Genomic DNA, 14815 nt, shown 5'->3' with positions numbered 1-14815 from the left:
GTGACTTGATTCTAACAAGAATACAGGAAACATGATGGGATGTCACTTTGTAACTGGGTTACAGCCTGTGATTTTCATCTGCTAGCAGGCTGTCTCCTTGGCTCTTCTTCCAGGTGTGCTCTAATGAAGTAAGCTAGACAGGCCGACATGTTAAAGAAGGTGGCCTCTACCCAACTGCCACTGCTGAATGAAGGCCCTTTGTCCAACAACTCTCAAGGAATGGGATCCTGTCAAAAACCACAAGAGTGAGCCTGGATCCAGATCCATCTCAACTAAAGCCTTTGGATAAGACTGCAGCCCTGGAAGACATGTTGGTTAAAATCTTGGGAGAGACCTTGAAGCAGAGAATCCAGCTAAGCTGTGGCCAGACTTCTGACCAGAAACTACGAGTGAAGAAATGTGTATTGTTTTACACTGCTAAGTTTTGGGGCAATCTGATACACAGCAATAGATACCTAATACAATAGTTAACCTAATGACTGAGACAATGATTCTAGAGTTATTTCCCTAATAATAATAATAGCTAATACTTATTTGGAACTTTAAAGTTCCAGATATCATTCTTGATGCTTTATGTAATTCCTCACAAAAATCCTTTGAAGAACATATTATTATCCCCATTTTACAAATGAGGAAACTGAGATTGAGACTCAAAACTGAAGTAGAGACTCAATAACTTGTCTAAGATCAGACAGACTGAAAAAAAAAAACAACAATAAATATTGGAACCTAGGTGTCCTGATTCTAGTGCCAGAACTCACAGCAACTGTGCAAGTAGAACCACTAAGAGGCAGAGCTGGACACCATAAAGATGGCAACCACATGACACAGTACTAGAGGAGACTTCGAAGGCACAAAAGAGATTAGAAGCTGTGCAAAATGCTAAAAGCAAAAATAAAGCCTGCATTCTGATTAAGACACCTTATTTAGGGAAAAAACACCCAACACAGTAGACAATAATACAGAGAACAGAGTACAATCTTGAATTTATTGAATTCACACTTAGAAATGAAAAACACATTTTCTTATACCCAATAATAATTTAAAACCTCCATTTAGTATTAAAAACCACAGCAAGGGAGGCTATAGTTGTACATTTCCTAAGGGCAATTATGAATAAGAAGTAAGCAGGTGAAGCTGGCAAGAAAAGGAGCAAGTGCTTAGTGACTTCTGAGACCCCACTGAAGATATTTTATCCCATGGAGTGAGAAACAGTTAAAATCCTAGCACAAAGCGGCCACGAAGCGATCACGTCCTGTCTTGGCTTCAGATTACTAGGTTTACCAGCACTCCATGCTCCCACACCCCCTGAACTTAAATAAGACAGCAGGTATCACATCTATTGGTTAGACTGTCTCCTCAAGCAGACTCCAGGCTCTCCTACTTCAACGACTGTCTTACTCACTGGGATGTCCTCAAAACATAGCACAGGATCTGACACATGGAAAGGGCTTAATATATGTTTGTTGAATAAAGAAATGAATTATCTTGTGAATTGCATCCATTCAGTGAGTTATTTCAATTGTATATGTTAGTGAAAGTACAATTTTTTTGTTATGTTTTATATCTCTTACAGTTCACTTGCTTTCCTGGGCACTTTAAATAGGTCTTTGCGTCTCTAGTGCCTCACTTAATATCTGGCACATAGTGGTATCCAGCAAATATTTGCGAGTATTTGTGAATATGTGTCTCAAAAAGGCCGCCAAGATACAGAATAGGTAAGAATCTGAACTTATGACTTAATAAAGACGTAGTGTTCCATAAAGATAGCTGTTTGCGTATCAGTGATGATGATGATGATACATTTCTTCCTTCTGAAAAAGGCAAGAATATTTACAAACTACCTTCCCACAAAAGACAGATTCTTGTCTAGGTCCTACCTAGTGACTGCTCTTAAATATTTCCTTATAAAAAACAGCAAGTAATGTGTAACATAAGAACTCCCATAACGCTATATTCAAAGGCATTCTTTCAGAAACTTCCTATCTCCCTCAGCATTATTCTTTGAAACATTACGGACATACATTCACATAAGCCCATTGTAATATGGAGATAAGGATAAAGGCAGAGAGCAAATACCCCTCTCTCTGTTCTATTTATCAACTGAACAAGAGACAAAAGAACATAGGAAAGGTGAGGAGGATTTGTGCAGGCACACAGTCCAGCACCCACAGTTACCTCTGGAAACCTACTTACCGGGAGCTCAGGGACTCGCTTCAGCATCTGAAGTGTGAAATAGCTGCCTACTGAATGGCCAATGAGCACAAGTTTCATGTCCTTTGGCACATGAGTTCTCAGGAAAGCTAGTTTGTGCTCTATTTGTCCATTTAGTCCATAAATGTCCTTAATTTCTTGAGCGTTTGAATCTAAAAGCAAAAATATGAGCATGTTTTCATTAAGTAAGTAAAAGTAATCACTGAAAAAAGATCAAGAAAAAGATAACAATCATGATAAAAAGCAGTTACCATTTATCAAAAGCCTACAGTGTGCCAGTGATAATATTAGGCATTCATTATATTAACCAATTTTCACAACAATTTTGGGAAGGAAATATTATAACCTTCACCTGATAGGTGAAAATCCCAATGCTCATAGATATTAGGTGACAGATTAATAGTCACAAACTTACGAAGTGGGAGAGGTGAGATTCAAATTCAGGTCTCCAAATCCTCAAAGTCCATGAACTTTCAATAATTCTGTATTACTGTTAGCTTAGGCCAGTAGTTCTCAAACTTGAGCATACATCAGAATCCCCTTGAAGGCTTGTTAAAACATATTGCTGGGCTCTACACCCCAGGGTTTCTGTTTCAGTAGGTCTAGGCTGGGGCCTGAGAAGTTGCATTTCCAAGTTTCCAGGAGATGTTGATGCACTGGGTCCCAGTACCACACATTGAGAACCAGCCGCTTAGGCTAATTTATATTACTAATAGACAACTAAGAAAGTCCATGACATGACTTAATTATTTTAGATAATCTTTATTTATTTAAAGAATCCAGACTGAAAAACTTAGGTAGAAATGTTAAAAACTGTCCCTTTTAAATAACCAGCAGTCCTGACCTGAAATATCCTCCCTCCCTGTCACAAATGAACTGCTTTTTTAGGTTCTTCAAGACTTAATTAAAACTTTACCTAGCTAATCCTCAAGAAAAATTAATGAGCTCTCTTCTGTGCTCAATCAGTACCTCTTTTATTATAGCACTTTATCAAACTTGTACATTGCCTGTTTGTACGTTTATTTCCTCTCTTAGGCTGTGCGTTCCTTGAAGGCAAGGTCCATCTTTTCATCTGTGTCCTGTGACTAGTACACAGCAAATGTTATGGCTGAATGAAAACTGGAACTGACTAGATGATCTCTGAGGATGCTGGCCATTCTAATATTCTACGAGTGTAGAAAACTTGAATAGGTTTTCCCTATGAACATATATATAACCCAATGACAGGGTGTAATATTTCAAAATACCACAAGAGAGTCAACTGTTTCCTAAAATTTGAGTGACTGAACACTGAATTTCTTGCTCTCATGACTTGCAAGGCATTGATGGGAATTATAATTGGTATGGCTCATTCAAGAGGCACCCCAAACTCAGAAAAACTACTCTTCTGTTTTGTTTGTATATGGGTTTTTTTGGTGTGTGTGTGCTCATCTCTCCTTTTAGTCTAAGTCCTGTTTATCCTACAAACTTGAAACAAGCGTTATCTCCTCTGAGAGACCTTTTTATGATTCATTATGTGGGGAGTAAAGTGGCTCTCTTTTCAGTTACCACAACATCCCTGTTTATTTATCTCACTATACTACTCCTAACTCACTCCTAGTTTACAATCCAGGTCTTGCTTATCACTGCTCCCCAAAGTCCAGCATACAGTTATTGAAAAGCTTTTTCTTGACTCAATGAGGCTTACTTCCCTATTTCCATAGCATTATTAATCTCCCAGGTTAAACATGTTATGCTCTCACTCTTTTTCCCAGGTCGGCTTACAATTCATTCTCCACTTAACAAGGAAGTTCAGCATGAAACAGAACTGGGAAGAGAGAGAATCTGGAACCTGACTTTGGTAGGACTTCTAATGGCTCCAAATCCACCTTTTTATGCATGAAATATTATATTTAGGTTTGAATAGTTTATACCTTGCTTCTCTAATCACTCTACCCAAAAGTGATCATATCATTCTTTGATATGAAAAAACCACAATAATGTTAATATTTGCATCCCAAGTTCTTTTTCAAAATATGCAGCATTTGGAAATATCCAAGTTTTCTTTCTGTTGGGACAGTAGGTGCAGTACAAAGATAAACAGGCTCTGGAGATGAGATAAATCTGGGTTTAAATCTCAGCTCAGCATCTCCCTAACTGTGTGACTTGAGCAAATCCTTTAACCTAGGCTTCAGTTTCCTCATACACAAAATAGAGATAATAATGCTAGTCTCCAATGGCTGTTGTTTAAGTGTCTGGCATAAGCAGATAAACAAAAGCTATGATTGCCATCATTTCAATTCCTGTTATTTAAGTCCTCCTCCAAATATATACCAAGAACATTTACATGGTTAGAGCAAAGAAAATGGGCTAAATATTCTAAAATTTCACTGACATCATAAATAAGGTCCTAAAACATTGTATTTCAGATAAACTTTAAAGGACATTATAAATCAGAATATTTCAGAGATAGATCTGGCTTTACCTCTGGGAACTACTCAGCAGATTTTCAAGAACACAGTACTTGATAGTGTTTGCCGAAGTGGTAAGATTAATGGGGAAAGTACTTTCTAAAAATGAACAATGATTGAAAATTTAAATGTGCTATCTTTTAAAATTTATTTTTATTTATTTATTTTTGAGATGGAGTCTCACTCTGTCGCCCAGGCTGGAATGCAGTGGCACAATCTCAGCTCACTGCCACCTCCGCCTCCCAGGTTCAAGCAATTCTCATGACTCCCAAGTAGCTGGGATTACAGGCGTGCACCACCAGGCCTGGTGAGTTTTTGTAGAGATGAGGTTTTACCATGTTGGCCAGGCTGCTCTCAAACTTCTGACCTCAGGTGATCCACCCACCTTGGCCTCCCAAAGTGCTGGGATTACAGGCATAAGCCACCACTCCCAGCCTATCTTTTTTCATTTTACTAGTAAATAAAATTCTAGATATTATTTTACTAGCAGAAAATGAAAGGTTAAAAGACTATATACTTGATTATATGTTTTCATTCCTATTATTTTAATAGTAATATATTCTGAGAAAATGCTAGAAATTATTAACTTACTCTCCAAAAAATGCAGAAAAAATTACATTCAATTCTATCAAAACCAGAAGAATGCTAATATGGAAATCATTTAAACCATTCTTTCTATAAGGAAAACGTACTCCAAGTTATAATCAACAAAGCACATTTGGAACATAATCTGTTTCTAAATTGAGAACTGCCCGAATTGGGGATGACAATCCAATCCACCATATTGTTACCAATAAATTGTGGGGGAAAGAAAGAGAGATCAGACTGTTATTGTATCTATGTAGAAAGAGGAAGACATAAGAAACCCCATTTTGTTCTGTACTAAGAAAAATTCTTCTGCCTTGAGATGCTGTTAATCTGTAACCCCAGCCCCAATATCATATTGACAATTTTCTCTTAGAATCTGAGCCTATTTCTTAGACCCATCTCTATTAGATATCACTTCACAGCTCACCTAATGGTTCTAGAGTTTATTTCAAAAGGTACACACAACTTGTTCTGAAATAGTTAGTAGAGAAATTAAATAATATCAGTACTTCGCATTAACTTTTTGTCTAATTGTTCAAATTTGCTGCTCCAGTTATTAAAGTTATTAAGCAGTCATTAAAATTGCTTTCAATTTTAAATTCCCTTACAGCCTCAGAACACAGATAAATCTGATGATTATTATTTTTTTCATTTTACATGAACTGAATTGACTACTCTGACAGAAAACAGTGACTAATTGGCCCTTGGTATTATTGAAAGTACAGACATAAATAAAATATACTACCTTTGCCTTCAGGAGATCATAATCTACTAACAGGAAACAGACATAGATAAAAACACAATTATTAAATGCCAAAGTTAAGTATCTCAAGCATTTGCGTGAGAAAAGAACACAGTTTATTGGATCACAATAGAAGTGTAATGGCCCTTTGATTCATAAAAAGTACTGCACCTTTTCCCACTCTACCCAAGATAAATAACTAGAAGATATTCTTTATTACATGTATATTACTATAAATGTATACATTTAACTATGTATCTGAATCCAAGCAAAACAGTTTAAATTTAACTATATATTTAACTGCCGTTCATATATATATGGCTATATACTGAATATAAATGTATAAGTTCAACTATTTATTTTCATACAAACAGTATTTATAGGTCATCTCTGACCATAGAACAGACAAGACTGGAGATTAGCACTACACATGCCTTTGGTAGGACTGAGTCTGCAGACAGTAACTGCATCTCACACCAGAATTTGCTCAGCTACTAAACTCTTCCATCCTGCCCCCAGTCATTACTCCAAAGCTGTATCTTAATAACTTTAATTAAACAACTTACATGTAAAAATTGAAAGGCTAAGAATAATATTTCATATTTTAAAGAATTCTTTGATCAAGATGAAAATACAGTTTCCTTGTGAAGCATGTTCTCACCCATAAGTGGGAGTTGAACATTGAGAACACATGGACACAGGAGAGGGGAACAACACATACTAGGGCTGTTGGGGGGGTGGGGGGTGAGGGGAGGGAACTTAGAGGACAGGTCAATAGGTGCAGCAAACCACCATGGCACACGTATACCTACGTAACAAACCTGTACATTCTGCACATGTATGCCTTTTTTTTAAGAAGAAATAAAATAAAATAAAAAAGTTTCCTTCTTAATTTCTTTCAAATACACAAAAAAATCATATGTTGTTCACCATGCTATACATATATATAAATATATATAACTACAAATATAAAAAGAGACATGAAATATTTACTCTAAATTCATGATAGAACTAGAGATGGGATACAAAAAACAAAACTTTTTCTGTATTGTTTTATTTCACTTATTTTGTTAACAAAAAATATTTATGTAAATATGGCAATGTTAACTGTCAATTGTGAGTAATAGAATCTTTGATCGTTATATAACTGTATTTTTCTAAGTTTTTAAAAATTTCTCAAAATAAATTTAAAAAAAAGAATGCATTGACATGCTGTTATTCCTAGATATCTTACACCTATTTTGTAGGGAAAATCACCATTGATTTCTTTCTCACATGGAATACAGAAGCCCCCAAAGATGTTGTGGGTTCGTACTGAATATCAGCGAATTGGCTCAATGAGAACTGTGGTCCCTAATTCTATATGCTTACCTAGCACATACCATAAGGCCTTCCTTTCACAACTGTCCTGAGGTTACTAGGCTGAAGTGAGAGTACACTCTCATCAATCCCCAGCTCCCTCCCTAAGTATTCTGTAAGCTCCCTGTATCTAAACACTGGTACAACTCTGTTAGCTCTTAAAGTATGCATCACAGTGAGGGGGATGGGAGATAATTATTCTATTTAACACTACTATCTTATTTAGAAAACAAATTTCAAAATTTGTAAACCCCAAGCATACATTTTATAAAATAATTTTTAATTATTATTCTCCAAACAGACGGTGAAAACCACAGTCATCAAATTATGCTTTCCACTTGACTAAAACCAATTATCTGCTAAGGACTTCAACAGTCCTTAGCAGGAAACAGGAGAGAGATTCAGCAAGGAGAACATAATGTTATAGACTTAGCAAACAATAAAAGAAAAAGGCATAAAAAGTGTGTTACTTTTTATTGTAAAGTGTTATTTTGGAAACAGCCATGTTTCCATGGCTGTTCCTTGGAAAAAGCCATGAGTTCTGTGGCTATGTGTGGTTATACGGAAAGGTGAAGCATAAGGTTAAAAAGGAAAGTTGGGTATAGATGAAGCAGGAAACTGAACTTCACACCAAGGAGTCTGGACTCGGTTCTGTGATCAGTGAGAAGATACCTATAGATTGCCAAGAGAGGAGCGCACAATCTGGTCTGTGTTATGGACGTTAACTGCAATGCTCACTCTCCCTACTTCTGTCTGCCCTGGGACTCTTAACAATTTGCTTGATTCCTAACTTCTCTTGCTCTGCACTTTGGTTTTTTGCTCTTCTGACCCATAGATTTACATGCTTTCATTTCTAGGGACTGTGAGCCCTGAGAGTTGATTGATTGGTTGTTCCTGCCTTGGGCTCATCTAGTCATTCCATCTTACCTCCTTGTTGCCCTGCCACTCCCAGTCCTGGCAAGAGAGAAAGCTCCACTGGGTTTTCTCTCTTTCTTCCTATTTGGGGGACTGCAGTGAGAGTAGTTTATTGTTTCTTTGGATAAGCATGACTCAAATTCATCATTAGTTGCAAGATTGTGTAACTTTTTTAGGTAATGTTTTTATCTGCTAAAATGAAACCAGCATGATTTCTAGCCCTCATTTCATACTTTCTAAACAATGACTTGAAATAGTTGATAATGAATTTCCCATCATGTATGCTGACTCTATAGCAAATCTAATCCAGAAAACAGTTTATGCTCCTAACTCCTCAAATTTTCTTTTCGCACTTTTTTTTCCCCTCGAATCATCCCCTTCTGACATTGGTGAACATCTGTTCTTCCAATTATATTCAACTTATGATTGTGATAATGTGGTCTACTAGAATATTATTTCCAACTCTTCATAATTTTAACATGTGCTAATATGAAGCAAAACATACTTTCAACATTTGATGTGTGGTTACAGCTTATGCCCTTTTTCTCAATGATTACATATTTTTCACGCCATTATTTTGCATGCCAGAAAATCAGTACCTTAGGACAATCTTGGACAGCAAATAATATATCTGTGCTGCCTATCCAAAGCCACTATAGCATACATTTGCAAACATAACCTCCAATGTGTACAACAGATGAGCGCAGAACTGTTCTAGCTGAATGGGGGGCTGGTCCAAGGCCCAGAGCTCTACTTAGCCTTCACAGAACTTTTGAGCTACTCAGATACAGAAAATCACGAACTTAAAAGGTGGAGACTGGCAAGCAATTCTAACTCTTTGTATATCCTTGTAGCATGACAGTTAATAACCTAGTAGGTTGTCAATAAGTCCTTGATGATAATGAGTTGCCTTTTCACCCTCTCCAGAAACCACAGCTTCCTATGGCCCTATGGTGGCCCTTTGGGCTAATGCCTCTAGATGGCACTATTCTCATTAGGTAGCAAAGAACCCAGACTCTAATTACTAAGTTATTAACTCAATAGTACACAAGCAGGCCAAGTAGAGATAAACATATTCAAAGTAAAGTTATAAATAATAAGATGTCAATTTAAAATAAGAATTAAAGCTGTTTCCTAAAAATTCAGACACATGACAGATATTTTCTACTGGTTTTCCTTATCAGTGTTTATTGGTGAACATCTAGGGCAGTGGTTCTGAAAATGTGGTCCCAGGACCAGCAGCACCAATATTACCTGGGAACTTGTTAGAAATGCAAATTCTCAGGTCCTACCCCAGATCTACTAAATCAACAACTCAGAGGTAGCCACCTGTGTTTTAACAAACCCTCCAGGTGATTTTGATGCATGCCAAAGTTTGAGAACACCTGATCAAGGGTGATCCTCTGAGTCTGTTTTCAACTTTCAAAGTTGCCATTCATGTTCTCTTCAAATGTTCGCTTCTGTCTTTAGTATGACTTAAGATAGCTCACTTGATCATGACCATATCCTTTTAATGTGATGTTGAATTCAGTTTGCTGGTATTCTGTTGAGAATTTTTGCATGTATGTCCCTCAAAGATATTGACCTATACTTTTCTTGTTTTGTCCTTATTCAGCTTTGGTGGTTTAATTTCTTTAACAGATACAGTCTACTCCGATTATCTATTTTTCCTTGTGTGAGTTTTGGGAGCTTGTATTTTTGAATAAATTGGTCCATTTTATCTAAATTAAGTTTATTGTCCTTTTATTATCTAAGAGATCAGCAGCAATGAATCTTCTTTTCTTTCTGAATACTTGTAATTCGCGTCTTCTCTTTCTCCCCCCTTGGTTAGCCTGGCTACAGGTTTATTAATTTTATTAGTCTTTTAAATAACTAGCTTTTGGTTTGTTGATTTTTTTCCAATAATTTCTTGTTTTCAACTTCATTGATTTGTGTTCCCATTTTTATCATCTTTTCTTCTCTTTGCTTTAGGCTTAAATTGTTCTTTCTCTAGTGTCCTAACGCAGAAACTTAGGTAATTGACTTTAGATCTTCCTTCTTTTCTAATATATGCAGTCAATGCTATAAATTTCCTTCTAAGCACTAGTTTTGCTATATCCTACAAATTTTTATAAGTTGTATTTCCACTTTTATTTTGTTCAAAGTATTTTTATGTTACTCTTGAGACTTCACTGACCCATGTGTTATTTAAAAGTGTGTTGTTTAACTTCTAAATATATTGGGATTTCATAGCTATGTTTCTGTTGTTGATTTCTAGTTTAATTCCACTGTGGTCTAAGAGCATACCTTGTATAATTTATACTCTTTTAAGTTTGTTAAGGTATGTTTTATGGCCCAGAATGTAGTCTATCTTGGTGAATGCTCCATGTGCGCTTGAGAAGAGTACGTTGTTAGATGAAGTAGTCTATAAATGTCAATTAAATAAAGTTGACTGAAGGTGCAATTCAGTTCAACTATATCTTTACTGCCTTTCTGTTTGCTGGATCTATTAATTACAGAAAAAGGACTGCTGATGTTTCCACTTATAATAGTGCAGTCTATCAGTTTTGCCTCCTGCATTCTGACCTTTGTTGTTAGGTACATATTTGTTAAGGATTGTTATGTTTCCTTGAAGAACTGGTGCTATTATCATTATGTAATGCTCCTCTTTATCCCTGACATTTTCCTTTCTCTGAAGCCTGCTTTGTCTAAAATTAAAATAGCTACTCCAGCTTTCTTTTGACTAGTGCTACCATGGTATATCTCTGTATATCCCTTTACTTGCAACATATCTGTGTCTTTATATTTAAAGTTTTTGTTTGTTTGTTTTAAAATGTTTATTTGTTTGTTTTAAAGACAAGGTCTCACTCTGTCACCCAGACTGGAGTGCAGTGGCATGATCTCGGCTCACTGCAGCCTCAACCTCCCGAGTTCAAGTGATCTGCCCACCTCAGCCTCCTGAGTAGGCTGAACCACAGGTGCATGCCAGCACGCCTGACTAATTTTTGTATTTTTCTGTAGAGATGGAGTTTCACCGTGTTGCCCAGGCTGGTCTCAAACTCCTGGGCTCAAGCAATCTGTTGACCTTGTCCTCCCAAAGTGCTGGAATTATGGGCATGTATAACTGTGCCTGGTCCTAAAGTGGTTTCTTGTAGACAACATATAGTTGGATCTCCACCTACCACTCCAACAATCTGTGTATTTTAATTGGTATATTTAGACCATTCACATTTAAAGTGATTACTGAGGCTGGGCGTGGTGGCTCATGCCTGTAATCCCAGCATTTTAGAAGGCCAGGACAGGTAGATCACTTGAGCCCAGGAGTTCAAGACCAGCCCAGGCAACATGGCAAAACCCTGTCCCTATAAAAAAATACAAAAATTAGCCAGGCATGCTAGCACACACTTGTGGTCTCAGCTACTCAGGAGGCTGAGGTGGGATGATCACTTAAGCCTGGGAGTTTCAGGCTACAGTTAGTCTCGATGGCACCACTGCACTCCAGCCTGGGTGACAGAGTGAGACTGTGTCTCTAAATAAATAAATAAAGTGATTACTGATATAGTTGAATTAATAGCTATCATATTTATAAATGTTTCTTCTTTGTTATACTTGTTCTTTCTTTTTAAAATCCTACTCTCTATTCCTAGCTTTAATTGAGCATTTTAAATGATCTAACATTCTCTCTTCTTCTCATAATAATTATATTTATTAAAAAATTTTTTTTTTGGCTGGGCACAGTGGCTCATGCCTGTAATCCCAGCACTTTGGGAAGCTGAGGCAGGCAGATCGCTTGAGCCCAGGAGTTCCAAGACCAGCCTGGGCAATATGGTGAAACCCTGCATCTACTAAAAATCCAAAAATTAGCCAGGTGTAGTGGCACGCATCTGTAGTCCCAGCTACTTGGGAGGCTGAGGTGGGAGGATCACCTGAGCCTGGCAGGTTGAGGCTGCAGTGGGCCAAGATTGTATCAATGTACTCCAGCCTGGGTAGGCGAGAGAGTGAGACTCTGTCTCAAAAAAAAAAAAAAAAAAAAAACAAGTTAATCTGAAATAACACTATACCACCTTCACCTTTAGTCCAGGTATGTTACAACTGAGTATTCCCAATTCCTCTCTTCCATCCCTTATAACATGATTGACATTCATTTCATTTATCCATGTTGTAATTACCCAACATACTGTTACTTTTATTACTTTGAATAAACAGCTATCTACCAGATCCATTTGGAACAAGAAAAATAAACTTTTTAAACCTTTATTCCTTCTCCCATGCTCTTCTTTATACAGATTTGAGTTTCTAATCTCTATCGCTTTCCTTTCCCCTAAAGAACTTCTTTTAATATTTCTTGCATAGGATGTTTCCAGCAACTAATTTCCTCAGCTGCGGTTGGTCTGAAAAAGTCTTTATTTCTCCTTTACTTTTGAAGGATGATTTCACTAGATAGAGAAATCCAGGTAAGTGTTATTTTTCATTCAACACTAAATATTTCACTCCATTCTCCTCTTTGTTGAATGGTTTCTGACAAGAAGTTCCCTGTAATTCTCATCTTTGTTCTTCTACAGGTAAGGCACTTTTTCCTCTGCCTATTTTCAAGATTTTGTCTTTGGTTTTCTGCAACTTAAGTATGACATATGTAGGTGTAGAGCCTTAGTACTGACCCTGCTTAGAGTGCTCTGAGATTCCTAGACCTGTGTTTTGTCATCTGGCATTAAGTACTTCACCTCTTATCTTCTCCATTTTCTCTTTCTTCTTGATCTGGTATTCCAATTATGCATATGTTATACCTTTTGAAATTGTCCCACAACTCTTGGATGTGCTGTACTTTTATAAATTATTTTTTCTCTTTGCATTTCAGTTAGGAAAGTTTCTATTAACCTATTTTTCCAGCCCACTGATTCTTTCCTCAGCTGCATCTAGTCTGCTGGTGCGTCCATCAAAGGCATTTTTCATTTTTGTTATGGTGTTTTCCAATATTTCCTTTTGATTCTTTCTTAAGAGTTCCCTACTGTATGCTTGCATTACCCATCTGTTCTTGCATGCTACTTCTTCCATTAGAGTCCTCAACGTAGTAATCATGGTTACTTTAAATTCCCGATCTGATATTTCTAAAATTGGTAATAAGTATATATCTGACTCTGGTTCTGATGCTTGCTTTGTCTCTTCAGACTGTTTTTTTCTTGCCTTTTACAATGCCTAATTTTATTTTTTGCTTAAAGCTGGACATGATGTATTGAGTAATAGGAATGAGGTAAATAGACCTTTTATGTGAGGCTATATGTTAATGTGGCTAGAAGCTGGGCTATGCTTTTTTTGTTTGTTTGTTTTTTAAGATAGGGTCTCACTCTGTCACCCAGGCTGGAGTGCAGTGGCACTATCTCGGCTCACTGCAACCTCTGCCTCCCGGGTTCAAGCAATTCTCCTGCCTCAACCTCCCAAGTAGCTGGGAGTACAGGCTTGCACCACCATGCCCGGCTAATTTTTGTATTTTTAGTAGAGATGGGGTTTCATCATGTTGGCCAGGCTGGTCAAGCACTCCTGACCTCAAGCGATCTGCTCGCCTCAGCCTCCCAAAGTGCTGGGATTACAGGCATGAGCCACCATGCCTGGCCAAGGCTATGCTTAATGTTTTCTGTAGCTACAGGTATCAGAAACTTCAGTTTCCTCTAATGTTCTTGGTTTTTTTTCCTCCATTGCCTTTGGTTTTCCCTAAGAACTCCTTCTTAAATAGAGTTTGTGTCTTGTAGCTCCTATAGTTATAATGAATTATCATTAAGGTAGAGAGGCCTGTAGACATGTTGGTAAAAATGAGGAGGGAAGCATCCTATACTGTAATGATTAAACATCAGTCTTTCAGTGGGCCTGAATGCCTGTGCTGTGATCTTCAAAAGTTTTTGTCATCTTTTTTTCTCCTCCAGCATGTGAGACAGGAAGGCTAGGGGAAGACGGAGTTGGCTAACTGACCTTCCCCCAGGTTGGATAAAGCTCTGGAACTCTTTTTCCCTTGGAAAGTAAGCCATGTGATTGAGAATATTCTGGACATACTGCAAAATGCTTACTTCTCTTCCACTCCTAACAAAAAACCACAGGGGACATTTCTAAAATTTTCACAAAAGAATCTGATAAGGTTCCTAGAAGTAATACCTATGAAAGTGAAGAAGTCCCCCAAGAATAGGCTTGCAGAAGTTTGTTACTCTTAAAATAGTCTGTACTTTACCCCCAGCAATTCATCAAAATCACCATTTATGTATTCTACATAAATGGCACTAGTGTCTTCTGCTTCAGATAAGCTGATCTTCATTGTATTTCCTTGTCTCTCTAGATTTTAGGTGACAATTTGTCCTGTGACCTCAATTCTCTGAAAGGTCTAAGAAAAATGATTTTCAGTTTTGTTCAGCTTTTTTCTTTTCTTCTTTTCTTTCTTTTTTGAGACAGAGTCTCCCTCTGTCACCTAGGCTGGAGTGCAGTGGCACAATCTTGGCTCACTGCAACCTCTGCCTCCCACGTTCAAGCAATTCTCATGTCTCAGTCTCCCAAGTAGCTGGGATTACAGGCAAGCACCACCACGCCT

At 37.3% G+C, this 14815-nt stretch overlaps 1 protein-coding gene across 4 annotated transcripts in view; it reads right to left on the bottom strand.

The window, feature by feature from the left end:
- The window catches only part of LDAH (lipid droplet associated hydrolase), a 141543-nt gene that overhangs the window by 89226 nt on the left and 37502 nt on the right, over nt 1-14815 (bottom strand). For all 4 annotated transcript variants that reach the window (XR_654263.4, XR_008519157.2, XM_054546104.2 and 1 more), the window contains 1 exon segment: nt 2197-2366. Coding sequence is in view for 2 of the 4 variants with exons in the window: in XM_054546104.2 (XP_054402079.1) it covers nt 2197-2366 (170 nt within the window). In the remaining 2 variants the exon portion in view is untranslated.

Source organism: Pongo abelii, chromosome 12 (assembly GCF_028885655.2).
Source record: "Pongo abelii isolate AG06213 chromosome 12, NHGRI_mPonAbe1-v2.0_pri, whole genome shotgun sequence".
Taxonomy (NCBI): Eukaryota; Metazoa; Chordata; class Mammalia; order Primates; family Hominidae; genus Pongo; species Pongo abelii.
Note: the sequence above shows the minus strand (reverse complement) of the source record. Positions and strands in the feature narration are given on the sequence as shown.